We start from the raw sequence: 27543 nt of genomic DNA on the forward strand, positions 1-27543 counted from the left end.
TTTTGTATTTTTAGTAGAAATGGGGTTTCACCATGTTGGCCAGGCTAGTCTCAAACACCTGGCCTCAAGTAATCCACCCACCTCGGCTTTCCAAAGTGCTAGGATTATAGGTGTGAGCCACCTCACCCGGCCAGCCCGGGTTTTTCTTTGTGGGAAGTAGTTAATTACTAATTTAATATCTTGTTACAGGTCACTCTTTTTTTTGAAATATAGTGAGACAGTCTTGCTCTGTATTCCAGTCTGGAATGCAGTGGCAGAAACATGGCTCACAGCATCCTCAACCTCCTGGACTCCCAAGTAGCTAAGACCACAGGTGTATGCCACCATGCCCAGCTAATTTTTCAATTTTTAATAGAGACAAGGTCTTGACATGTTGCCAGGTCTGAGTTAGTTTTGATAATTGATATCTTTCTAGGAATCAGTCAGTTTAAACTAGTTTATCTAACTTGTTGGGACACAGTTTTCATAATACTCCCTAATAACCTTTTAAGTTTTGTAAGATTGGTAGTGATTTCCCATCTTTCATTCCTGATTTTATAAATTTGAGTCTTCTCTCTTTTTCTCTTGTTAGTCTAGCTAAAGGTTTGTCGATTGTGCTGATCTTTTCAAAGAAAAAGCTTTTTTTGGGTTTCATCATTTTTCTCTATTGCGTTTCTATTCTCTGTATTATTTATTTCTGCTCTAATCTTTATTAATGCCTTTCTTCTCCTTCTTTTAGGTTTAGTTTGCTCTTCTTGCTTTTTGTTAAGGTAGAACATTAGGCTACTGAGTTGGGATTTTGGGGCATTTACATCTAAGCTTCCTGCTAAACACTGCTTTAGCTTTATCTCCTAAAGTTTTGGTATGTTGTGGTTCCATTTTCATTCTTCTGAAGGTATTTTCTAATTTCCCTTGTGATTTCTTGTTTGCCCCTTGATGATTTAGGAGTGTGCTTGATTTTCACACATTTGCGAATGTTGTAAATTTCTTTCTGGTATTGTCTTTCCAGCTTCCAGAGGCTGCCACATTCTTGGGCTCATGCCCTCTCCCATCTACATCACTCCAACTTCTGCTATCATTACATCTCCTTCTCTGACTCTCTTGCCCCTTCTTCTCCCTCATAAGGAGACATGATTACATTGGGCCAACCGGGATAATCCAGAACAATTTTCCCATCTCAAAATCTTTAACTTAATCACACCTGTGAAGTCTCTTTTGCTATGTAAGGTAACATATTCACAGGTTCTGAGAATTACGATGTGGACATCTTTGATCAGTTATACTTCTGCCTACCCTATCTTCTTTTCCTTCTTTACTGTGCAATATAACACACGAGAGCTGAGGCTGATCCCTGTAGACAGCTCTCCCAGAGAAAGCACTGGTCTTCTGCAGACCTCCAAGAACACCGGCTGTAGGGTAGGCTGAATGAAGGCAATCAATCCTGGTAGAACTCACTACCTGATAGATGCAGAGCTGCAACTGCAAGGATTTGCCTGTAGTTCCTGGTTATGCAGGGAGGGGGCTGGTGCTCCCCCAGCCATAAACACTGAGGTGCTAGAATTGGGCTGGAAACCCAGGGGCTCTCTTTTCATCTTATAATTGACTCTCAGCTACTGATCATGACAGAGAGGAGCTAGTTCTTCTCCCATTCATGCAGCCTAAAAGCCCCAGAGCCCAGGGACCAAAGTCCCACTCTAGGTGTCTGTTTTCCACTCTGTTAGATCGCTGTGCATTGCCCCAGAACATGATGGATAGTGGGACCCCCTTCTGCTGTCCTGATGTGGGTATTGGCTTGTCATTCTCCTTATTTTGTCATTCTCCCAACAGTACACATGTTGAGAGTGCAGGAAACATAATGTAATAGTGGACAGATCATTATAAAGTGAACACCTCTGTAACCCCTGAACAAGCCACAAAAAAGAATGCTCCAGGCCCCAGAAGTTTCCCCCTGCTTCTTCCCAGTCACATCACCTGTTCTCCCTTCTACAGGAAACCACAGTCTGGTTTTATGGTTATTACCTGATTGCATCTTTTTTGTGGTTTTATCACCTTCTTGCGTATTCCTTGATATCGTGTTTTAGTTTTTCATGGTTTTGAACTTTATAGGGATGGAATCACACAGTATGTATTATTTTTTGTCTGGATTCTTTGGCTCATTTTTTTAGAAAGGTTAACTCCTGTGTGTGTGTGTGTGTGTGTGTGTGTGTGTGTGTGTCTGTGTCTGTGTGTAGCTATAGTTTGTTCATTTTTATTTGCTGTACATTCATTTTCTGTATAAATACACCACAACTTATCTATCGTGCTGTTGATGGACATTTGCGTTGGTTTTGTCTATTACCCATAATGCTGCCCAAAACATTCTTGTACGTGTCTCAGTTTTCTAGTCTACTATTTAATATTACTGGAAATCAGGCCTCTGTTTTTATAAGATTGCTGTTATCATTGCCAAAGGCTCCTCCTTTTAGTCATTGCTTCCTCAGGGCTTTGGATATTGCAAAAGAAAGCAGTCAGCTTGGTCCAAAGAAATCTGGGAAACATTAATGATTTCATTGTGGCGGCTTTGAAGGCAGGATTGTTTTTGTCTTGTTTACCATTAGATCCTCAGTATCTACCAGACATAGTTTGTTCCACGAGTGAATTATGGAAGTGGGCTTTGTACCATGTCAAGCCACGCGAAAGCAGTAAACCTTTCCTGAAGTTTCTGTAGGTGAGACCTATATTTCCTTACTATAATAGTCTCTCCTAATTAACCCACTGTCTTTATTATACCACATGCTCAGCAGGGTCACGATAAAGTGAGCCAAAGTTGGGAGTTTTTGATGCTTCTAATCTGAGTCCACATGGGCTTTTAGAATTTTTTTATTAGTCATACTAATAATGACTAGGAACATTCCAAGCTGTAGACTTGGGCTTTCTTTTTTTTTTTTTTTTTTTTTTTTGAGACGGAGTCTTGCTCTGTTGCCCAGGCTGGAGTGCAGTGGCCAGATCTCAGCTCACTGCAAGCTCCGCCTCTCGGGTTCAGGCCATTCTCCTGCCTCAGCCTCCCAATTAGCTGGGACTACAGGCGCCCGCTGTCTCACCCGGCTAGTTTTTTGTATTTTTTAGTAGAGACGGGGTTTCACCGTTTTAGCCAGGATGGTCTCGATCTCCTGACCTCGTGATCCGCCCGTCTCGGCCTCCCAAAGTGCTGGGATTACAGGCTTGAGCCACGGCGCCCGGCTAGACTTGGGCTTTCTGTATGACACTTGAAATCCACATAGCCTTCCTCAAGGACTATCAAAATCCTAAGGTACACACGTTCCTATATATGTGATTAGGGAAAGCTGGTCCTTTTTTCATTATTCTCAAATATTAAAACAAATTGTAAAAACGTTGAACTGGAAGAGAACCTCTAGAAGCTGTGCATTTAGATTTGGAAAAATGCAGGATGTGAGAGAAAACATTTATCATCATGATGGCTTTTAATTAGAGGAACTAATTGGGTGGAAGATGCACTTTTTTTCTAACTAATTTATCTCAAAAACTAATTATTCATACAGCAAAAGGAAGGGAAAAAGGCCTAAATGAAGCACATGTACAAATTCTCTCTTCTTTTAACTGAGTATCTAGCATAATCACCCCAAGTCTAATTGGGCATTTCCTTTTAAAACTTCTCTTAATAGCTGCCCTGGTACCAGAGTGAGTTCCCATTCAAAATATGCTTTTCAGCCTTTCTCAACAAGAATAGAATATTTCTCTTGACTCCACACCAAAAGTTATTTTTCCTCCCTTTGAATTTCTTTATCACTAGGTTCCAATCTCCCACATGACCTTCATCACTTTCCACCTTATATTATATTTATTTATTTATTTATACATTTATGTATAGGTATATTTTATACACTTGATTCTAAGATTGTAGGGAGAAGAATGCTCCCAAATTTGTTTTGCAAACGTAAGAGTCTTGCATGTAATAGATGCTCAGTCATAATTCATATGTGTCAATATTACAGCTTATGATGAGCAAACAACACTAGAAGAGATAATCGTAGGGAAGATGCTGATGAGGCCCGGAGGGGTAAGCGTTACTAAATCTACTGGTTCCCCATTTTAATTACGGAGAGACAAAGAAAGACATTTTCTCTCCTTCTCCTCCTTCTTCTTCTTCTTTTTTTGAGAAAGCGTCTTGCTCTGTCACCCAAGCTGGAGTGTAGTGGTGTCATCTTGGTTCCCTGAAACCTCCGCATCCCAGGTTCAAACGATTCTCTGGTCTCAGCTTCCCTAGTAGCTGGGATTGCAGATGCGTGCCACTACACCCAGCTAAGTTTTGTATTTTTAGTAGAGACGGGTTTCACCATGTTGGCCAGGCTGGTCTCAAATTCCTGGTCTCAAGTGATCCACCCACCTAGGCCTCCCAAAGTGCTGAGATTACAAGCGTGAGCCACCACGCCCGGCCAAAAAAAACATTCTCGCACTGTCAAAGGCTCAAGTGACTTATCCAAAGCAAAATAATTTATTTGAAGTTTTGTATTTGTCTTTTACATATACACACACATATATGTGGGTACATATATATTTTTATTCTTTTTATAAAGAAAAATTATTTATATGGTAACAGTTGTGGAGTTTGGTTATAAAGACATGTTCTCCACCCAAGAGCATTTATTTTCCTTTGTTAGAAGTTTTAATGTAAAATCAGCCAAGTTTCCTTTTGTTAAAGCCAACAAGAGTTTTTAGCACATCTTTCAGATGAATTAGTTTCCTGTTGTGTTTCACAGGCCAATCAAAGATGGGCTGGGATGGTCTCAAATTGACCCCTCTACCTACAGTGTTTCTGCTCTGTGCTTATAAAGATTGAACATCTGTATTCTCATTCCACATCCATGAACACACACAACTCCAGCTGCTGTTCAATAGATGAGCTCTGGTAAATGTAAATTTTCTAGTACATTGATGGAATTTCTATAGCAGGATGTATTGAGGCCACTTTTTTAATAAATTAGTTGACAATACAGTATTCTGTTTCACTGTACCCTTTGAAGGGAACATGAAAAGAGGGCAGTTCTACAGAAAAGCCTCCCCTCCAACCATTTCCTCAACCCCCTCTATACACTTATAAAAGGCATTGTCTTTGCCACTGCTGTTCATTCTCTGAGGCTTGGGTTCAAGGCACCTCAGAAATCTTACAGGAGAGAGGCAAAATGCAGGCCTACAGTCTTTTGCCCCTTCAACAGTGGACATGTATTAAACATTCTCAGACCTCTTCTTCATCTGTTAAAGACCAACACAATCCCTAAATTGATGAGGGTAAGAGATTGGCAAATCTGCTCCATGTTACTGACTGCTCTATTCCTTCCCATTTTCCTCACCATGGCTTGGGATAAATTATCCAGCATCCTGAGGGCTACTGTCAGGTGTCTCTGCACAGGCACTGTGCAAATATCAATTCATGCCCTCCCCCTCCTTGATGACAGATTCATCTAAGACCATTTAAGCAATCCCTTAAATTGCTTGTGTTAAGAAAGAAAGGGAACTTCAACATTGCTGGAGGGAATTTAAAATGGTACAGTCACTGTAAAAAATAATTTGGTAGTTCTTCAAAAAGTTAAACATAGAATTAGCACAGGACCCAATGAATCCACTCCAATATAAACCCATGAGTATTGAAAATATATTATCTTACAAGAATTAGCCAGGTGTGGTGGTATGTGCCTGTAGACCCAGCTACTCAGGAGGCTGAGGTGGAAGGACTGCTTAGACCAGGAGGTCACAGCTGCAGTGAACTGTGATTGCACCACTGCACTCCAGCTTGGGCAACAGAACAAGGCCTACTCAAAAAAAAAAAAAAAAAAAAAAAAAAAAGAAAAGAAAAGAAAAGAAAATATGTACATGAGTATTCATAGTAATATTATTAATAATAGCCAGAACAAAGTTCATCAACTGATGACTAGATAAACAAAATGTGGCCTATCCATACAATGAAATATTATTCAGCTATAAAAAGGAATGCACTGTTATATGTTGTATGTTCAGGGATGAAACATGGAAACATTATGCTAAATAAAATAAGCCAAACACAGAAAGCCACATATTGTATCATTCCATTTATATGAAATGTCCAGAATAGGCAAATCCTCAGAGACAGAAAGCAAATTAGTGGTTGCCAGGGGATAAGGGGAGGAGAGCTGGGACTGACTGCTAATAGGTATGAGGTTTCTTTCTGTGGTGATAGAAATGTTCTGGAATGAGAAGTGATGGCTGCATAATAGGGTGAATATACTACAAACCAATGGATGGTTGATATGGTTTTGTTGTGTCCCCACCCAAATCTCATCTTGAATTGTAGCTCCCATAATTCCCACGTGTTGTGGGAGGGACTCGGTGGGAGATAATCGAATCATGGGGGCAGTTTCCCCCATACTGTTCTTGTGGTAGTGAATAAGTCTCACAAAATATGATGGTTTTATAAGGGGTTTCCCCTTTTGCTTGGCTCTCATTCTCTCTTGCCTGCTGCCATGTAAGACATGCCTTTCACCTTCCACCATGTTTGTGAGGCCTCTCCAGCCACATGGAACTGTGAGTCCATCAATCCTCTTCTTCTTTATAAATTACCCAGTCTAGGGTATGTCTTTATCAGCAGCATGAAAATGGACAAATACAATTATACATTTTAAAGTGGTACATTTTATCTTTTATGAGTTTTATCTTAATTTAAAAAAAGATCATAACAATGCTTACAACCTACATGCTGTAGAGTAGATCATACTTACATCATTATTTTCTGGTCATACTTAGAAAAGAGTAAAGACTGTCACAGAATGAATGAATGAATCAGTTGATGAACTGATGAATAAGTAGAATGAAAGGTTGCCTGGGAAACAGATCTTTTGTGACCTCCTCTGGGAGAGGAGACACTTCGTACAATTTTTTTTTTTTCTTTTTTTGGGAGCGAGTAGTAGAAAACGGAGAAGTTGGAGGGAAACATTAGCAGGACTTGACTTTACAGGGACCTTGTTTTGGAAAGGATGTCCCCAAGCAAGGAGATTCTCTTCCCTTCCCAAAACACTGTATCCTGCCATAGCCTTCTTCCACTCTGAGTGGGGCACGTGCTGCCAAGATGAAAAGCAAATCTCCCTGTAGCAGCCAAAGAAAACAAACACAGAAAAAAAGCAACTGAAAACTGGGAGAGCAAGCAGGATTCTGCATCCTGCCTGATAACATCGTCAAAATCAAAGCCACAAAGACACACAGCCATGGCCACTGATGGAGCTTAGGGGCCATCTAGGGCAGGGTTAACCAGAGTTGAGAAGGTCGCTGGACCCTCAGTGTCATCAGCCCAAGCCCCCATAATTTTGTAACTAATATTGATGGAATAACAGGGTCCTTCCCATATGCAGATTAAAGCCCAACAGATGCCTTGGACAATTTATTTATTTAACAAATATAAACTGAGATTTACTGTGCCTGAGATACACAGGGAGAGGCACAAGTCCTAGCCAAGGAAGGGCATCTTCCAGTTAGGAAGTTTCCTGGGACTGATCTCTCAACTTCTTTCTTCTGGCCTGTCCCTTCTTCTCGCCACATATTCTTGGCATCCTGTCTTTCTCCAGGGCCTTTCCCCCTCCTCCTCCTCACCTAAAAAGTGAAGTGTGAGGAAGCAGCCATGGGACCTGCCCCTTTCTGGCTGGGTAGGCACTCCTAGGTGAGACGAGGAACTCTGAGTGGCTCAGCTACTGCAGGAGCAGGTACCTTATCCTACTTCAGACATAGGATTGCTGTGAGGACCAAATAGCTTTCTGCTTCCGACAGTTTTATTGACTGCAAAGTATTATTCAAATGGCAGGGAAAATAGAAAAGTGTGGCATTGTTTCTCCCACACTTTTCTATGACTTCTGACACTTCAAATATAGTATTCCTCCTATTTCAAAATACTCTTAGTCCCGACTCTTAACTGAGTTGGGTCACAGGAAGTTGTTCCTTAGGACTTACTCACCAGAAAGGAAAGGAGGGTTTCCTTTCACTTCCCGTTAGAACCAGGTCCAAGCATTTCCTCCCCACCCTTCCGTCCAAAACCCTGATCACAGCGCCCCCTCGTGTAAATCCGGACAACTGCCCGGGAAATCCCCCCGCCTAACCCTGGCCAAAGTCAAAGGCTGAAGGAGGGGGTGCGGTTGAACTCTGGGTGGGCGGGAACTGGGGCTCCTGCAGGGCGGCGATGCCTACAGGGCTCAGGCTCCAGTCAGGTCCGTTTGTTTCTCGTTATGCTGAATATAGACCTTATATTGCCAGATATTTTGATTTTAAAAGACAAGCTAGACACTTCCCGATTAAAACAACTGTGTAAGCCAAATAAAACAAGCTATGGGCCAGGCTGTGGGGGGCTGCAAACCGTCAGGAAGCTTTGATTTCTTGTGGAAAAGATGAAACATTGATGATAGTTAATCCCAACACATTGACAAGGAGCGATCCTGGTAACAGAATATATCTTATATGATATATAAAAATCACAACTGTGAACATATTTGACAAGGAGAAAAAAAGAACAAACATACTTAACATACTTGCTTCTGAGTTTTCCCATCTATATTTGCTGACTATATACTGATTTTCTTAACTTCCTATATTAACCGGAATAAAACCAGAAGGTTTCAGTAAAAATTATGGGGAAAAAAACTCAAAATAGAAAAAGAAATTCCCATTAATTTTTTTCCCCACTATTTGGAGATAAAATCCATTTTCCTAAAGATACATATTCACCAACTTCCAGAATACCAATGTCCATGAAGGGTTTTTTGAACTTTCTGGGGCAGAAATTCATAGTTCTTAAGACAACAGGCAAAGCCTGCACAATTTGGCTTCATCCTGACTCTTAGCCTCACCTCCTGTCATTCCCTTTGCTGCTCCGATCATCATACCAAACTATTTTCCTGCACGAACATTTCATTGTTTTTTTTTCCAGAAAAGTGTATTTCTCGTTGATTAATTGCTTTTACTCTCTTTTCCATTTTTGAAACTCCCATGCATTCTTCATATCCCAGTTTACATGTTACCTCCCACTAATCTTCAAGCAGAATAAGCTGCCCAGTCCCCAATATGCACTTTCAAAGCTCTTAGCCCATATCTTTAGGAAAACAATTACTATTTTTCTTATAATTATTTTCTTATAATTATTTGTTTACACATGTTTTGACATTGGGAATCTATCCAAAGCTGTGTTGTGTCACCGATGAGCCATAAAACTTTAAAATTATCTAGTAGATTGTAGGCTGATAAGGAATATTTGCTGTTTTGCTGTCCCAGAGCCTAGTACACCACTAGGCTCAATGCATCATATTTTAAAATAATTTTATTTTTGAATTTTTTGAATAAGTAATACTTTTTACAGTTCAAAATTCAAAAAGTGTAAGTATACAAGTGAAAAGTTTCCATTACGTCCATGTTTCCAGCCACCTAGTTTCTCTTATTGGTACATAATGTTACTCACTTATGTGGAATGAAGTCCACATTCCTCTGCATGCAGTATAATTTTTTTTCTACCATCTGTGCTTGTTTACCTTCCTAGTTCGCTCCTCTCACCTGGCTTTTGCTCTCTACTTTCCAGCCAGGACTGAAGTGGCTGTTTCCTGATATGTGACCTTAGCAATTTACTGGCTTCTTGAGATCAGACACTCTATCTTCTTCTATCATTATTAAAGACTACATACTAGCATCTGGCATATAGCAGGGCGTGAATGAAAGTTGCTCACACTTGAACAACAACTGGCCCTGTGCTTGTTCTCCTGGAACCTTTCTGAGCTCTTAGCCTCAGATGTTCTGGGACACACGTTTGGCCGTTGAGGCATTACTTCTCTGGGTATCCTGATGACAATCCCCAACCCTAACCTAATCTGAATATGTGTCTCCCTGCAATCTGAAGGAGGTGCCTAACACACAAGTAACTCCTTGAGCTGAGCTGGTTTGTTCTCCCCGTTCAAATCCTCACAGGGAGGAAGAGAAACTTGTGGGCATGCAGAGATGTTTGTCGCTATGAATGGATAAAATGGCACAGGGATACATATTATACATATATATTTATATTTATATAATATGTAAGATATAATTTATAGTAGGTAAATGTATACTGTAAATTATGTATATTCTAAATATACATTTATAATTAATTACTAATTAATTAGCTATAACTATGTAATCATATATATTAAATAAATATAAACAATATAAAATATTCATAAAATATTAAATAACCATAAAATTATATAAATATATTATATAATTACATTGTTATATAATATGGCTTATTAATTATTAATTATTTATAAAATATATTTAGAATATACATAATTTATAGTATATATTTACATTCTACAAATTTTTTTAAAATTTTTAAAAATTTTTTTATTTTTTATTATTATTATACTTTAAATTCTAGGGTACATGTGCATAACGTGCAGGTTTGTTACATATGTATGCTTGTGCCATGTTGCTGTGCTGCACCTGTCAACTCGTCAGCACCCATCAACTCGTCATTTACATCAGGTATAACTCCCAATGCAATCCCTCCCCTCTCCCCCCTCCCCATGATAGGCCCTGGTGTGTGATGTTCCCCTTCCCGAGTCCAAGTGATCTCATTGTTCAGTTCCCACCTATGAGTGAGAACATGCGGTGTTTGGTTTTCTGTTCTTGTGATAGTTTGCTAAGAATGATGGTTTCCAGCTGCATCCATGTCCCTACAAAGGACACAAACTCATCCTTTTTGATGGCTGCATAGTATTCCATGGTGTATATGTGCCACATTTTCTTAATCCAGTCTGTCACTGATGGACATTTGGGTTGATTCCAAGTCTTTGCTATTGTGAATAGTGCCGCAATAAACATACATGTGCATGTGTCTTTATAGCAGCATGATTTATAATCCTTTGGGTATATACCCAGTAATGGAATGGCTGGGTCATATGGTACCTCTAGTTCTAGATCCTTGAGGAATCGCCATACTGTTTTCCGTAATGGTTGAACTAGTTTACAATCCCACCAACAGTGTAAAAGTGTTCCTATTTCTCCACATCCTCTCTAGCACCTGTTGTTTCCCGACTTTTTAATGATCGCCATTCTAACTGGTGTGAGATGGTATCTCATTGTGGTTTTGATTTGCATTTCTCTGATGGCCAGTGATGATGAGCATTTTTTCATGTGTCTGTTGGCTGTATGAATGTCTTCTTTTGAGAAATGTCTGTTCATATCCTTTGCCCACTTTTTGATGGGGTTGTTTGTTTTTTTCTTGTAAATTTGTTTGAGTTCTTTGTGGGTTCTGGATATTAGCCCTTTGTCAGATGAGTAGATTGCAAAAATTTTCTCCCATTCTGTAGGTTGCCTGTTCACTCTGATGGTAGTTTCTTTTGCTGTGCAGAAGCTCTTTAGTTTAACGAGATCCCATTTGTCAATTTTGGCTTTTGCTGCCGTTGCTTTTGGTGTTTTAGACATGAAGTCTTTGCCCATGCCTATGTCCTGAATAGTACTACCTAGGTTTTCCTCTAGGGTTTTTATGGTATTAGGTCTAACATTTAAGTCTCTAATCCATCTTGAATTAATTTTCGTGTAAGGAGTAAGGAAAGGATCCAGTTTCAGCTTTTTACTTATGGCTAGCCAATTTTCCCAGCACCATTTATTAAATAGGGAATCCTTTCCCCATTTCTTGTTTCTCTCAGGTTTGTCAAAGATCAGATGGCTGTACATTCTACAAATTTTATCTTATATATTATATAAATATAAATCTTATAGATATTATACATAGGTATTATATATAATATATTAATATAAGTATTGTACATAAATATATATGTGTGTATGTGTATATATATTTTTTTGGTACAAGGCCCTAAAGGCCCTACAAAAGGCTATATTGATTTTTAAAAATTAACATTTTACTTACTAATGTTTCAAGTTAAAAAATATTCTTTAACTTTGAAGATCACTATACATAGCTTATCATTTCATTCTCCCCCTTCCTTCCTTCCTTTCTTGTTTTCAATCACTTTTTTAAGGGGACTTTTGGGTTGTTTTTTAGAGACACGGTCTTGCTTTGTCACCCAGGCTGGAGTGCAGTGGCATGATCATCCTTCACTAAAGCCTCAAACTCCTGTTTTTATTTTAATTTTTAATTTTTGTGGGTACACAGTAGGTGTGTATTTTTATGGGATACAAGAGATATTTTGATACAGGCATGCAATGCTTAATAATCTTCAGGGGCCGGGTGCTGTGGCTCACACCTCTAATCCCAGCACTTTGGGAGGCCGAGGTGGGTGGATCACGAAGTCAAGACATCCAGACCATCCTGGCCAACATGGTGAAACCCCGTCTCTACTAAAAATACAAAAATTAGCTGGGCATGGTGGCACGCGCCTGTAGTCCCAGCTACTCAGGAGACTGAGGCAGGAGAATCGCTTGAACCCGGGAGGTGGAGGTTGCAGCCTGCCGAGATTGTGCCACTGCACTCCAGCCTGGTGACAGAGCAAGGCTCTGTCTCAAAAAAAAGGCCGAGTGCAGTGGCTCATGCCTGTAATCCCAGGACTTTGGGAGGCGGAGATGGGTGGATCACTTGGGGTCAGGAGGTCGGAGCAGTCTGGCCAACGCGGTGAAACCCCTCCTCTACTAAAAATACAAAAATTAGCCAGGCGTGGTGGCGGGCTCCTGTAGTCCCAGCTACTCGGGAAGCTGAGTTGGGAGAATTGCTTCAACCCGGTAGGTGGAGGTTACAGTGAGCCGAGATCGCGCCATTGCACTCCAGCCTGGGCAGCAGAGGGAGACTCCATCTCAAAAAAAAAAAAAAAAAAAATTACATCAGGGTAAATGGGGTATCCATCACATCAAGCATTTATCCTTTGTGTTACAAAAAAATCCAGTTATACTCTTTTAGTTAAAGTGTACAATTAAATTAGTATTGATTATAGTCACCCAGTTGCGCTATCAAATAGTTGACCTTATTCATTCTTTCTAATTTTTGTACCCATTAACCATCCCCACTACCCCAACTCCCAACTCTTCTCAGCCTCCAATAACAATATTTCTACTCTCTATCTCTATGAGTTCAATTGTTTTGATTTTTAGATCTCAGAAATAAGTAAGAACCTGTGAAGTTTGTATTTCTATGCCCGACTTATTTCACTTAATGCAGTGACCTCTGGTACCATCTATGTTGTTGCAAATGACAGGATCTCATTCTTTTCTATGGCTGAATAGTACTGCATTGTGTATATGTGTCGCATTTTCTTTATCCATTAATCTGTTGATGGACATGTAGTAAGTTTCTTTCAAATCTTGGTTATTGTGAATAGTGCTGCAATAAACATGGGAGTGTAGATATCTCTTTTATATACTGATTTCCTTTCTTTTGGGTATGTACCCACCAGTGAGATTGCTGGATCTTATGGTTGCTTTATTTTTAGTTTTTTGAAGAACCTCCAAACTGTTCTCCATTGTGGCTATACCAATTTATATTCCCACCAACAGTGTGCCAGGGTTGCCTTTTCTCCACATCCTTACCAGCATTTGTTACTGCCTATCTTGGATAAAAGCCATCTTAACTGAGCTGAGGCAGTATCTTATTATAGTATTGATTTGCATGTCTTTGATGATCAGTGATGTCAAGTACCTTTTCATATGCCTGTTTGCCATTTGTATGTCTTCTTTTGAGAAATGTCTGATCGGATTTTTTACCCATTTTATTTATTTATTTATTTATTTATTTATTTATTTATTTTTTTTTTTTGAGACGGAGTCTTGCTCTGTAGCCCCGGCTGGAGTGCAGTGGCCGGATCTCAGCTCACTGCAAGCTCCGCCTCCCGGGTTTACGCCATTCTCCTGCCTCAGCCTCCGGAGTAGCTGGGACTACAGGCGCCCGCCACCTCGCCCGGCTAGTTTTTTGTATTTTTAGTAGAGACGGGGTTTCACGGTGTTAGCCAGGATGGTCTCGATCTCCTGACCTCGTGATCCGCCCGTCTCGGCCTCCCAAAGTGCTGGGATTACAGGCTTGAGCCACCGCGCCCGGCCTTTTTTACCCATTTTAAAATCAGATTAGATTTTTTTCCTACAGAGTTGTTTAAGCTCCTTATACATTCTTGTTATTAATCCCTTGTCAGACAAGTAGTTTGCAAATGCTTTCTCCCATTTTGTGGGTTATCTCTTCACGTTGTTGATTGTTTCCTTTGCTGTCCAGAAGCTTTTTAACTGGATGTGATCCCATTTGTCCATTTTTGCTTTGGTTGCCTGCGCTTGTGGGGTGTTACTCAAGAAATCTTTTCCAGTCCAATGTCCTGGATAGTTTCCTCAAAGTTTTCGTTTAGTCGTTTCATAGTTTGAGGTCTTATATTGAAGTCTTTAGTCCATTTTGATTTGATTTTTGTATATGGTGAGATGTAGAGGTCTAGTTTTTTTCTTCTGCATAGAGATATCCAGTTTTCCCAGTTCCACTTATTGAAGAGATTGTTCTTTCCCCAATGTATATTCTTGGTGCCTTTGTGAAAATAAGCTCACCATGGATATATAAATTTATTTGTGGGTTCTCTATTCTGTTCTGTTAGTCTATGTGTCCATTTCTATGCCAGTACCATGCTGAATTGGTTACTATAGCTCTGTAGTATAATTTGAGATGAGGTAAAGTGATTCCTTCAGTTTTATTTTTTTGCTGAGGATAGCTTTGGGTATTCTGGGTATTTTGTGGGTCCATATAAATTTTAGGATTGTTTCTTCTATTTCTGGGAAGAATGTCATTGATATTTTGATAGAGATTGCGTTGAATCTGCAGATTGCTTTGAGTAGTGTGGACATTTTAACAACATTGATTCTTCCAATCCATGAACGTGGAATATCATGCCACTTCTTTGTGTCTTCTTCAGTTTCTTTCATTAATGTTCTATAGTTTTCATTGCAGAGATCTTTCATTTCTTTGGTTAATTCCTAGGTATTTAATTTTATTTGTAGCTGTTGTAAAAGGAATTACTTTTTTTGATTTCCTTTTAAGATTGTTTGCTGTTGGCATGTAGATATGCTACTGATTTTTGATTTTTGCTATCCTGCAACTTTACTGAATCTGTTGATCAGTTCAAGGAGTTTTATTGGTTGTGTCCTTAGGTGTTTTGAAATATAAGATTATATTATCTGCAAACAAGGATAATTTGACTTCTTTCCAATTTGGATTCCCTTGATTTCTTTCTCTTGTCTGATTGCTTTAGTTCAGCCTTCCAATACTGTGTTAAATAACACAGTATTGGGCATCCTTGTTGTGTCCCAGATCTTGAAGGAAAGGCTTTCAGTTTTCCCCCATTCAGTATATTAGCTGTGGGTCTGTCATATATGGCTTTTATTTTCTTGAGGTATGTGCCTTCTATTTTCAGTTTTTGAGAGTTTTTATCATGAAGGGATATTGAATTTTATCAAATGTCTTTTCTGCATCAATTGAAATGATCATATGGTTTTTGTCCTTCATTCTGTTGATATGACGCATCACATCGATTGATTTGCATATGTTGAACCATACTTGTATCCCTGGGATAAATTGCACTTGGTCATGATGAATGGTCTTTTTAACATGTTGTTGAATTTGGTTTGCTAGTATTTTGTTGAGGATTTTTGTGTCAATGTTCATTGGGGATATTGGTCTATAGTTTTCTTTTTCTGATGTGTCTTTCTGGTTTAGGTATCAGGGTAATACTGGTTTTGTAGAATGAATTTGGAAGTATTCCCTCCTCATCTATTTTCTAAAATAGTTTGACTAGGATTAGTATTACTTCTTTATTAAAAGTTTGGTAAAATTTAGCAGTGAAGCCATCAGATCCCAGGCTTTTCTTTGCTGAGAGACTTTTTATTACAGGTTTGATTGCATTACTTGTTATTGGTCTGTTCAAATTTTGAATTTCTTCATAGTTTAATCTTGGTAGGTTATATGTGTCTAGAAATTTATCTATTTCTTCTAGGTTTTCCAATTTATTGGCATATACTTACTCATAGTAGCTTTACTTATCCTTTGAATTTCTGTGGTATCAGTTGTAAGATCTCCTTTTCATCTCTGATTTTATTCATTTGGATTTTCTCTTTTATAATTCTTATTTTTAACTTTTGTGGGTACATAGTAGGTGTATATATTTATGGGATCCATGAAATGTTGTGATACAGGCATGCAATGTGTAGTAATCACATCATGGCAAGTCTTCTGTCTTTTTTTCTTAATTAGTGTAACTAAATGCTTGTCAATTGTGTTATCTTTTCAAAAAACCAATTTTTCATTTCGTTGATCTTTTGTATTGTTTTCTTCATTTCAAACTCATTTATTCTGCTCTGATCTTTATTGTTTCTTTTCTTCTACTAATTTGAGGTTTGCTTTGCTCTCACGTTTCTAGTTCTTTAAGATGTAGTGTTATATAGTTTATTTGCAGTTTTATAATTTTTTTTACTTCTATACTTTCACACTTTTTTTTTTTTGGTGAGATGGAGTCTCGCTATATCACCCAGGCTGGAGTGCAGTGGTGCGATCTTGGTTCACTGCAAGCTTCGCCTCCCAGGTTCACCCCATTCTCCTGCCTCAGCCTCCCAAGTAGCTGGGACTACAGGTGCCCACCACCATGCTCAGCTAATTTTTTTGTATTTTTTAGTAGACACAGGGTTTCACTGTGTTAGCCAGGATGGTCTCGATCTCCTGACCTCGTGATCCGTCCGCATCAGCCTCCCAAAGTGCTGGGATTACAGGCGTGAGCCACCGCGCCTGGCTTACTTTTATACTTTTTTATACGTATAGCTATAAAATTCCCTCTTAGTACTACTTTTGTTGTATCCCATAGGTTTTGGTATACAGTGTTTCCCTTATCATTTAAGAAATTACTCAAATTCCTTAATTTCTTCATTGACCCGCTGGCCATTCAGGAGCATATTGTTCAATTTCTATGTATTTGTATAGTTTCCAAAATTCCTCTTGTTATTGATTTCTAGTTTTATTCTATCGTGGTCAGAAAAGATATTTTACATCATTTCAATTCTTTGAATGTTTTAAGACTTGTTTTGTGGTCTAATATAAGGTCTATCCTTGAGAAAATTCCATGTGCTGCCGATAAGAATGTGTATTCTGCAGCAAATGGATAAAATGTTCTGTAAGTATCTATTAGATCCATTTGGTCTGTAGTGCATGTGAAGTTTGACATTTCTTTGTTGATATTTCTGTCTGGGAGATCTGTCCGATGCTGAAAGCAGGGTGTTGAAGTCCAGCTATTCCTGTATTGGGGTCTATCCCTCCCTTTAGTTCAAATAATATTTGTTTTATACACCTTGACACTCCAGTGTTGGGTGGATACACATTTATATTTTCATATCCTCTTGCTGAATTGACCCCTTCTTTATCATTATGATCTTCCTTGTCTCTTTTTATAGTTTTTGTCTTGAAATCTATTTTGTCTGATGTAAATATAGTTAATCCTGCTCTTTGTTGGTTTCCATTTGCATGGAATATCTTTTTCCATCCCTTTATTTTCAGTCCATTTGTGTTTTTATAGGTAAAGTGTGCTTCTTGTAGGCAAGAGATTGTTGGGTCTCTTTTTTTTTTTTTTTTTTAAATCCATTCAGTCACTTTGTGTCTTTTGATTGGAGAGTTTAGTCCATTTAATTTCAGTGTTATTACTGATAAGCAAGGAATTACTCCTGTCATTTTGTTGTTTGTTTTCTGACTGTTTTGTGCTCTCCTCTTCCTGTTTTTCTTTTAGTGAAGATTTTCTCTGGTTGTATGTTTTAACTTCTCATTTTTTATTTTTTGTGTATCCATTATATGTTTTTTGATTTGAGGATACCATGAGGGTTGCAAGTATTATTTCATAACCCATTATTTTAAACTGATGACAACACTGATTAAACAAAGTAACAAGCAAAAGAAAAAAAAAAAACTCTACACTTTAACTTAGTACCCTTGTTTTTTTTAACTTTTTGTTGTTTCTATTATATCTAAAAGTTGTTGTAGTTATTATTTTTGATCAGTTCACTTTTCAGTCTTGTCATGTTTAAGTAGAAATTTAAAATATAAGTAGTTTATACACCACAATAATAGTGGTATGATAGTCTGTGTTTTTCTGTGTACTTACTATTAACTCTGAATTTGCACTTTGAGATAATTTCTTATTACTCATTAATGTCTTTTTCTTTCAGACTGAATAACTTACTTCAGCATTTCCTGTAGGACAGGTCTGGTGTTGATGAAATCCCTCGGCTTTTGTTTGAAAGTCTTTATTTCTCTTTCATGTTGAAAGGATATTTTCACTGGATGTACTATTCTAGGGTCCTTCAGCACTTTAAATATGTTATGCCCCTCTGTCCTGGTCTGTGAGGTTTCCACTGAAAGGCTGCTGCTGGATGTATTGGAGTGCCACTGTGCCTTATTTGTTTCTTTTTTCTTGCTGCTTTTAGGATCCTTTCTTCATGGGAGTTGGATTATTAAATGCCTCAAGGTAATCTTCTTTCAGTTAAATCTCTTTGGTGTTCTTTATAACCTTCTTGTACATGAATATTGATATATTTCTCTAGGATTGGGAAATTCTGTTATTATTCCTTTGAACAAACTTTCTATTCCTATCTTTCTCTCTACCTCCTCTTTAAGGCCAATAACTTATATTTGCCCTTTCGAGGCTGTTTTCTAAATCTTGTAGGTGTGCTTCATTCCTTTTTAATCTCTTTTCTTTTGTTTCCTCTGTGTATTTTCAAATAGCCTGTCTTGAAGTCACTAATTCTTTCTTCTGCTTGCTCAATTCTGCTGTTAAGAGACTCTGCATTCTTCGGTACGTCAGTTGCATTTTTCAACTCTGGAATTTCCGCTTGAATTTTTAATTATTTCAATCTCTTTGTTAAATTTATCTGATTGGATATTGAATTTGTTCTCTTTGTAACCTTGAATTTCATTGGGTTTCCTCAGAACAGCTATTTTGAATTATCGTCTGAAAAGTCACATATCTCTCTCTCCAGGATTGATCCCTTGTGCCTTATTTAGTTCATCTGGTGAGGTCATGTTTTCCTGGATAGTCCTGATGCTCGAGGATGTTTGTCAGTATCTGGGAATTGAAGATTTAGGTTTTCATTGTAGTCTTCACAGTCTGAGCTTGTTTGCAGCCATCCTTCTTGGGCAAGCTTTCTAGGTATTCAAAGGGACTTCGGTGTTGTAATCTAGGTTTCGGTCCCTGCAGCTGTATCTGCACTAGGGGGCACACTAATTCTGGTAATTCTGTGCCTCTTGCAGACTTGTAGAGGTACTTCCTTGGTGGTCTCGGATAAGATTTTAAAGAACCCTCTGGTTAGCAGGCAGAGATTCTTGTTCTCTTCTCTCATATTCTCCCAAACAAATGGAGTTTCTCTCTCTGTGCTGAGCTGCTTGGAGTTGGGGGAGGGGTGATACCATCCCTCCATAGGACTTTGCTGGGCCACACTTGAAGCCAGTGCAGCACTGGGTCTTGCCCTAGGCCTGCTGTGACCACTATCTGGCTCCTACCTATGTTTGCTCAAGGCCTCTACAATCAGCAGGTGGCAAAGCCAGCCAGTCTTACGTCCTTCCCTTCAAGGTTGCGAGTTCCCCCAGGCCCCAGGTGGGTTCAGAGATGCCGTCAGGGCGCCAGGGCCTGGAGTCAGAAACATTAGAAATCTACCTGGTATTCTATTCTGCTGCAGCTGAGCTGGCACTCAAATCACCTCCCCTTTCCACAGGCAGAGGAGCTTCTTTCCATGCCACCATCACCATAGGCCCACAGGAGTATTGCAAAGCTACTGCTGATGTTCGCTTAAGGCTCAAGGGCTGTTCAGTCAGCTTGTGGTGAATACTGCCAGGCCTGGTACTCACCCTTCGGGGCATTTGGCTCCCTTCTGGCCCAGGACAGGTCCAGAAGTGCCATCCAACAGCCCAGCTTGGAACCAAGGACCCCAAGAGCCCACTTGGTGTGCTACTCTACTGTGGCCACGCTGGTACCTAAGCTGTAAGACAAAATCCTATTTACTCTTCCCTTTGCTTGAAAGAGTCTCCCCTTGTAGCCACCACTGCTGGGAATGTGCTGGGTCACATCTGAAGCTAGCATGTTTCAGAGTCTCACCCAAGCTGAGACTTGGTCTTTAGTGCCTTATTTAGTTCATTTGGTGAGGTCATATTTTCCTGGATGGTCTTGATGCTTTTGGGTGCTTGTCAGCATCTGGGCATTGAAGAGTTAGGTATTTATTGTAGTCTTCAGAGTCTGGGCTTGTTTGTACTCTTCCTTCTTGGGAAAGCTTTCAAGGTATTCAAAGGGACTTGGGTGTTGTAATCTACGTTTACAACCTGGTATATGCTGTGTAGTATATCCACAGCATATACTACCTGGGTACCGCTGCTGATTATTCAGGGTTCTAGGGCTCTTTAGTCAGCAGGTGATGAATTCTGCCAGGACTGAATCCTTCCCTTCAAGGCAGCAGGTTCCCTTCTGCCCTAGAGTACATTTGGAAATGTCATCTAGGACATAGGGCCTGGAATGGGGCTTCATACCTCTGCCTGGTGTCCTATTCTCCTGTAACTGAGCTGGTATCCAAGTAGCAAGACAAAGTCCTCTTTACTCTCCTTTTCCACTCAAGTAAGAAGTCTCTTTCAGAGCTGTGATCTGTGCTGCCTGGGGTTGGGAGAAAGGTGGGTCAAGAACTCCCTTAGATGCGCTGGCTGGTGTCTCACTAGGTTGCATGGCCCCCGAGTCCACTGGATCTGAGCCCAGCACAGCACCAGGACTTGCTTAGAAGTTGCAGTCTTTGTGACTTTCACTGCCTTTTGAGTTTATTTAGTACCCCAGAGCCCATTAGCCTGGGGAAGCAAGGCTTGCTGAAACTCAAGTTGTGACTGCTGGGATGGGTGATTCCCCTCTGGTTAGGGCTGTTCTAAGTGCTCCTTCCATGGGTGTCAGCCGAGTTCTGCCTGTATTGCTTTCTGCTATGATAGGAAAGCACTGAGTTCCAATGCAAAGTTCCACAATTGCTGTGCTCTCCCTCCCCCAAGAGCACAGATTCTGTCTTGGCCACTGCTGGGAGACTGGGGAGGGTGGTATTGGCAATTCAAGGCTATCTTTCCGACCCTCTTCAGTGCCTCTTTCAGTGATATGAAGTTAAAATCAGGTACTTTGATTGCTCACCTGATTTTTGTTCTTATGAAGATACTTTGTAATATAGATAGTCGTTAAATTGGTGTCCCTGCATGGAGGATGATCAGTGGAGGCCTCTAATCAGCCATCTTGCTCTGTCCCTACCACTTGGTTTATGCGTTGAAGGGAAAGTAGGTGAGAGATCCAATGCCATCTTCCTTTCAAAGCTGAACATACTGACTATCAAGCTTCAGTTTGTAACCTGGTGCTTTGAACCTTGGTCATGTGACTGGATTTTCATAGTCACTCAGGCACTTTGACTTCCTAGCCATGGTTCTTCTTCCACTATGTATATGCTTAATATCCATTCAAACTGCTGAGTTTAAGTGGCCCTTCTGCCTCAGTGTCCAGAGTAGCTAGTATTATAAGCATGCACTACCATGCCTGACTCGTTCTCTCTTTTGTTTTGTCTTAATTTTTTGTAGAAACAGGGTCTCATTATGTTGCCCAGGCTGGTCTTGAACTCCTGGGCTCAAGTGATCCTCCTGCCTCAGTTGCCTAAAGCACTAGGATTATAGGTGTGTGCCACTGAGCCTGGCCTAAGGGGACCTTTGATTAATGTTTGACCTGCATCAAACTAGGATGTAAGTGAGAAATAAACTTTTATTTTGTTAGAGCATTGAGATGTTGAGGTTGTTACAATACTTTAGCTTAGCCTGAGTCATGAGATTTTTTATATGAGTTGAAGGTTGACTGTCCTCACAGCCTGATAATCTGATGTGCTCATCTCCTCAGGAAAGACAAACTGCTGCATGACCCTAATGAACACTTCCATTGGCTGCTGGGTACTCACCTTCCTGAAGAAGGCCTGGTTGGGCAAGGCAATATTTGGGCTTTAGGCTTCTTTTTTTCTCTGGTTTCTTGGTTTATATTTTAATTGACAGAATTTTCTTTATCTATATCAGTGCCTCTAGGCAGACAATGATGTCTTATTCACTAGAAAGAGAGATTCTACCTAAGCAGAAGTTGCCAAAATATGACAAACTAGGGAAAAAAGTTATGACTCGGGAAGGCATGGTTAAAGGGTAATTTTCTTAATTTACAAAAGGATCTTATAAATTAACCAAAAAAATAGATAAGGTGATTCAAATCAGAAGGGAAAAAAAATATGCAAACAGCCAATTAGACTAATGAATCCTCAATCTTTGATATGGTTTGGATCTGTGTCCCCACCCAAATCTCATGTTCAATTGTAACCCTCAGTGTTGGAGTTGAGGCCTGGTGGGAGGTGATTGGATCATGGGGGTGGTTTCTCATGGTTTAATACCATTCCCCTTGGTGCTGTCATCCTGAGAGTGAGTTCTCGTGAGATCTGGCTGTTTAAAAGCATGTGGAACCTCTCCCTCTCTCTGGGTCCTGCTCCTACCATGTAAGACATCCACTGCTGCTTTGCCTTCCACCATGAGTAAAAGCTCCCTGAGGTCTCCCAGAAGCAGATGCCGCCATTCTTCCTATACAACCTGCAGAACCATGAGCCAATTAAACCTTTTTTCTTTATAAATGACCCAGTTTCGAGTATTTCATTATAGCAGTACGAGAATGGACTAATACAGCCTCTCATCACCCCTCACTAATTCTACAAATGAAGATGCTGGGCTGCAAATGCACACATTATTGATAAGGAATTTCCCTGCTCCCTTGAAGGCACCCCCAATCCCAGCATTGGTGAATCTTCAAACAGGGCAGGCTATGATAGGTAATGGCTGGTGAAGACAGCAAAGACTCGGCAGCACTCACCATGGCAAAGTTCCTCACTTGCTATCTATCCCCATCATTTTGCGCATGAGGAGGTGGAAGCATGGAAAGGTCAAGTTACCCATCTATCTAGGTAACTATTTCCTCTTCGATGTCCCATAGATACCTCCCACTCACTGTCTACAACAGGCTCGTCATCTTTTTTCCCAGACTATCTTTTTCTCTTGAATTCTTAATCTCTGAGAACGGTATCCCCACCCCACCCCAGACTTTTATGCCACAGAGCTGGGAGACCCTGTGGGCTCTTCCTCTCTCTCTGGCTCTGTGTTCTGTCATCACTATCTCTTGTTAATTCTGTCCCCTGACCATCTCTCCTAACCACATGTCTATCTCCAGCTCCACTGTTATTTTTCCTTGATTTGGAATTACATCAGCCTGAACTAGGGCATTTGCAACTCATCTTACCATCTGTGGTGTTATTCTTTCTCAGAGCAGCCAGAGTGGCTTTCCTAGCACCCAAGTCTTATCATGCCAGACTGCTGTTCAGAATTCTGAGGTGTCTCCACATTAATTAGAGATAAGATGCATGTTGATCTGACTTCTGCCCACCTGTCCTGCCTCAGCTTCCGCCACCTGCTGCATGTACAGGTACATCCTAATACAGCTGGATTGCTGGTGGTTGCCCAAACATGCCACACTGTCTTGTTCCTTCCTTTTTTTTAGGCTATTGCACATGCTGCTCCTTTTACCCAGAATCCTCTCCTCTACCCATCTCCAAGCCCCTCCTCATGTTCAAGTCTCAGCTCCAAAGCTCCCTGCTCTGAAAACAGCACTGTCCTGAGATTCAGCTGCTCTTTTGCTTCCACTTCCTCTGTATCTTGACCTTGCTTCTCTTCTGCCATTATCCTCTAGACTTGCAGGGGGAGGTGTCAGTCTTCCAGGGAGTCAGTGAACTGGATGGAGGGGCAGCTTCTTCTAAACTTTAAATCTCCAGTGCCAATCTAGGACAAAGCCTGGTGAATGATCAATACCTATGTGGTGAAAGAAACAGACGATTAATCAATAAGACATTTGCCCTGTCTGGGAGCTCACATACAGCGAGACGATGGCTTTGTAAGCCCCTCACTCTGACAGCAGGCTTGTGGGCAGCGAGGGCTCTGACCCTCCTCAGGAGTTGGGAGAGGCAAAGAGGGTCAGCTCCAAGTGTACACACATCACATTCACCACACCTTGCTTAAAAAACAAATCTGTAAGTCTCAGCTGCCAAGCGTGATGTAAATATATGGGGATTGAGGGACTAATTCTGTTGGCCTGAGGCTTTTCCCTGGGTGGGGAGAGATTCAGGCCCTTTTTGTCTTTCATTTTTCACAAGGAACAGCCAAAGGGAGCCTGGCTCCTCTGGTTCTCCATCCCTCCCAGAGTCTCTTCCCACGCTCCAGAGGGCACCCCTTTCCCAGGGGGTGGCCAGCCCAGATTTGGTAGGTGGCCCACTGGTTGGCCTCCTTAAACTTTCCTAGAACTGTGCCACAGTTTAAGGGACAAACTTTTGAAAAACAAAAACAACCACAAAAAACTTGAAAGACTTCAAACCTTTATTTGTCTAAGAAAATCCACTGTTAACCCAACAGCTTGCTTGAATGGAGTTGTTAAAGATCAACAAAAGCTGGACATTAGTGAAAGCATGAAAACAGATTTGACTCAGTAACTACTTACAGTAGGAGAAAAAGCTGCTCATTCTCATTTGGCAGAGGAGACTGGGCGTTTTAAAGGGTGAAGGAGAGAGTAGGGAGGGGGAAACTAGCAGGGGCTCAAGTGAAAAATCACGAAGGGGTGGTCAGTATCAATGACCGGGCAGCTGTGCCTGGAGCTGGCAGTTATGAAGCTGGGATTGTACCATCCCACAGAGACTGGGGGACAGAGGCCTATCCTCCCCACGATTGCATTTCAAAGCAATGGCTTTCAGCTCCTTGAGAAAGACACTTCTGAGGTGTAGGCGATACATACACATCTCAAAACAACAGAGAAAGGAATACCCTAAAAAAGGGAGGTCAGAGGCCTTACCATCGGGTGTTGGCTAGAATAAACGGAAAATTCTCCTGGCTGCCTTGAGCTTTCTCGGGAAGACATTTTCCTGGGGTCGAGGTTAGAGGGCAGTGGAGAGTGGAGGACTTTGAGTCATACTCCTATAAGCCACGCTAGAGTTCCTCGTCTTTGAGTGCAGAGGTTTAGACTGTCTTTGTGTGCAGAAAGTCCTGCAGTTCTCACAGAGACCTGCCAGAAAAAGTCGTTCCCAAATGTTTGTAAATCCTCCGTTCTGCAACCCGCCTTCACGTTCTGCGGTGATCTTGTCGTGCGAGAAAACGCGCCATATTAGCAGAGAAGGGGGTGGCAGAGTGCTGGCGCTAAAGGTCACGCTGCACGGGTAACTGTCGCGGTGTAGGGGCGGGGAAGAGGGAGGAGACACTGACCACCCCGGAGCTCGCTGGCTTTGGACGTCGTCGTTCCCACAGCGCCCAGGGTACCCCAGTGGCTCTCTTCCTGTCTTCCCCCATTACCACGCAGGCTTTGTCACCGCATTAAGGCATTCCCGCTCTCCGCGGAACCGCTCTGCCATCTCGGCGGTGAAAGGGTGAGAGGGCCAGTGTTTGGGTCAACTTTGACTCCTCCCACCCGCCCGGATCCTTAAGGGCCTCCTCGTTCCCCCGGATCGTTAAGGGCCTCCTCGTCCTCCAGGGCTCCGGTCGCTGCGGGGTCTGTGCGCAGGTCCGCGACCGCCCTGTTTCTGCCATGGGCGCCTCCAGTTCCTCCGCGCTGGCCCGCCTCGGCCTCCCAGCCCAGGCCCGGCCCAGGTGGCTCGGGGTCGCGGTGCTGGGACTGGCCGCGGTGGCGCTGGGGGCTGTCGCCTGGCGCCGAGCATGGCCCAGGCGGCGCCGGCGGCTGCAGCAGGTGGGCACCGTGGCGAAGCTCTGGATCTATCCGGTGAAATCCTGCAAGGGGGTGCCGGTGAGCGAGGCGGAGTGCACGGCCATGGGGCTGCGCAGTGGCAACCTGCGGGACAGGTACGGCCCAGCGCGGGCGCGGGGCAGCGCGGAGCCTGCCTGGGATGAGGAGGGGGAGGCAGGTGGGGCCCGGCCTATCTGGGAAGGACTATAGAGGTTTGCCGCCTGAGTTTCTGGGCTGACTGTTGAGTCGTTGGTCGTTTAGCTGGGAAAGCCAAGTTCATGTCAGATTTATTTTTGGTGAAGTATGTAGGGGCAATCCCTTGCCCTTCCCTAGACGAGAGAGTCCTCCTCTGTAACAGGAGGGAGTCTGACCTGTATCTCCAAGCCTCCTTAGCTCTAAAGTTTGTGATTCTATCTTATTATACCAAAGTAGAAAAATAAAGCTATTGGCACTAGAAAGCAGCAAGAAGGAAACCAAATGTTGTTCAAGGGCATTGGCTTAGGCGTCGCTGGGCCTTGTTCCTCACATTTCTCCAATCCTGGGGGTGCCAGGGGGGCCTGATACACTTTGACTAAGGATGAGCAAGTGGCATGGGGACTCTGGGGCAGGGGTCCCTTACTTGCCATTAAGGGAATAGTGTCCCCCCTTCTCCCATAGGCAGAATTGTTCACAGCCTGGAACTTTGAGACTTTTGGGTCTGACACATAGACATTTCATACTTAGGATTAAGATGCCTTCTTCTTCTTCTTCTTTTTTTTTTTTTTTTTTTTAGACAGAATCTCACTTTGTGGCTCAGGCTGGAGTTCAGTCGCGCTATCTCAGCTCACTGCAACCTCCACCTCCCAGGTTCAGGCAATTCTCCTGCCTCTGCCTCCCAAGTAGCTGGGATTACAGGTGTACACCACCACACCTGGCTAATTTTTGTATTTTTAGTAGAAACGGGGTTTCACCATGTTGACCAGGCTGGTCTCAAACTCCTGACCTCAGGTGATCCACCTGCCTTGGCCTCCTAAAATGCTGGGATTACAGGTGTGAGCCACTGTGCCCAGCCAAGATGCCTTCTTATCTGGCTGAGATGGTTTAGCTGTGGCCTGTGTCCAAGGGGAGGGAGGTTTGCAAGTTGATCATTCAAGGATTCCTCTAGCAGAGAGCCATCTGCATCCCTGTGTTCACTCCAGCACACACAGATGCACTGTTTTCTGAAGACTGCTGCCTTCTTAAAGAAATGTGGGCTTCCATGGTATTGGAAAACTTCAGTGAGTCTTAGAGAAGTGTTGTGTACACAGACCATATGAATCATGGGAGGATTTTCATTCTCCCACCGCCACCCCAAATTTCTTATCCTGGAGAGCTTTTTCAACTACAATTTCTTGAGATTCCCATCCCAGGACTACTGAAGCAGAATCACCAAGAGTGGGGCCAACTCGTGTAGAATGTTTAAATCTCCCCCTGGTGATTTTGATGCTATAATTAAAGGGTTTTATCTGAGACCATGAAGAAGAGGATGTTTAGAGCTTATTTAAATATGAAGGATAAGAAAAGTCTTCCTATTGCTGGAGAGACTTCAGGCTCTGTGGGATTGGACACCTTCCAAAAAACTGGGAGAACCAAGTTCTCACGATGCATGTCCGGAGAAAATCAGTGTTGCAGACTAGGTTGCACTACTTCCTTCCTCACTTGAAGGATTGGTTTCACAGACAGTTTCCAGTTCTAATCTGCGTTTCCTCTGATCACCTGAAAAACTGTTTCTTTCCCACTTCTCTTTGTCACTGCTTTGCCCTGACTA

The 27543-nt window shown here is 41.6% G+C and overlaps 1 protein-coding gene and 1 long non-coding RNA gene across 2 annotated transcripts in view; one reads left to right on the forward strand and one right to left on the reverse strand.

The window, feature by feature from the left end:
* Nucleotides 1–23221: 23221 nt before the first annotated feature.
* On the reverse strand, nucleotides 23222–25212 carry LOC114680575 (uncharacterized). Its single transcript, XR_003732788.2, has 2 exons — nucleotides 24876–25212; nucleotides 23222–23845 (listed from the first exon to the last, which is right to left on the reverse strand). It is a non-coding gene; the product is annotated as an uncharacterized LOC114680575 (long non-coding RNA).
* Nucleotides 25213–25517: 305 nt separating this feature from the next.
* MTARC2 (mitochondrial amidoxime reducing component 2) overlaps nucleotides 25518–27543 on the forward strand; it is a 33529-nt gene continuing 31503 nt past the window's right edge. Inside the window, 1 exon segment of the mRNA NM_001257477.1 lies at nucleotides 25518–25873. Within this exon segment, the coding sequence (NP_001244406.1) occupies nucleotides 25602–25873 (272 nt within the window). The 5' untranslated portion in view covers nucleotides 25518–25601.

This window comes from Macaca mulatta, chromosome 1 (genome assembly GCF_049350105.2).
Source record: "Macaca mulatta isolate MMU2019108-1 chromosome 1, T2T-MMU8v2.0, whole genome shotgun sequence".
In the NCBI taxonomy this organism is placed as follows: domain Eukaryota; kingdom Metazoa; phylum Chordata; class Mammalia; order Primates; family Cercopithecidae; genus Macaca; species Macaca mulatta.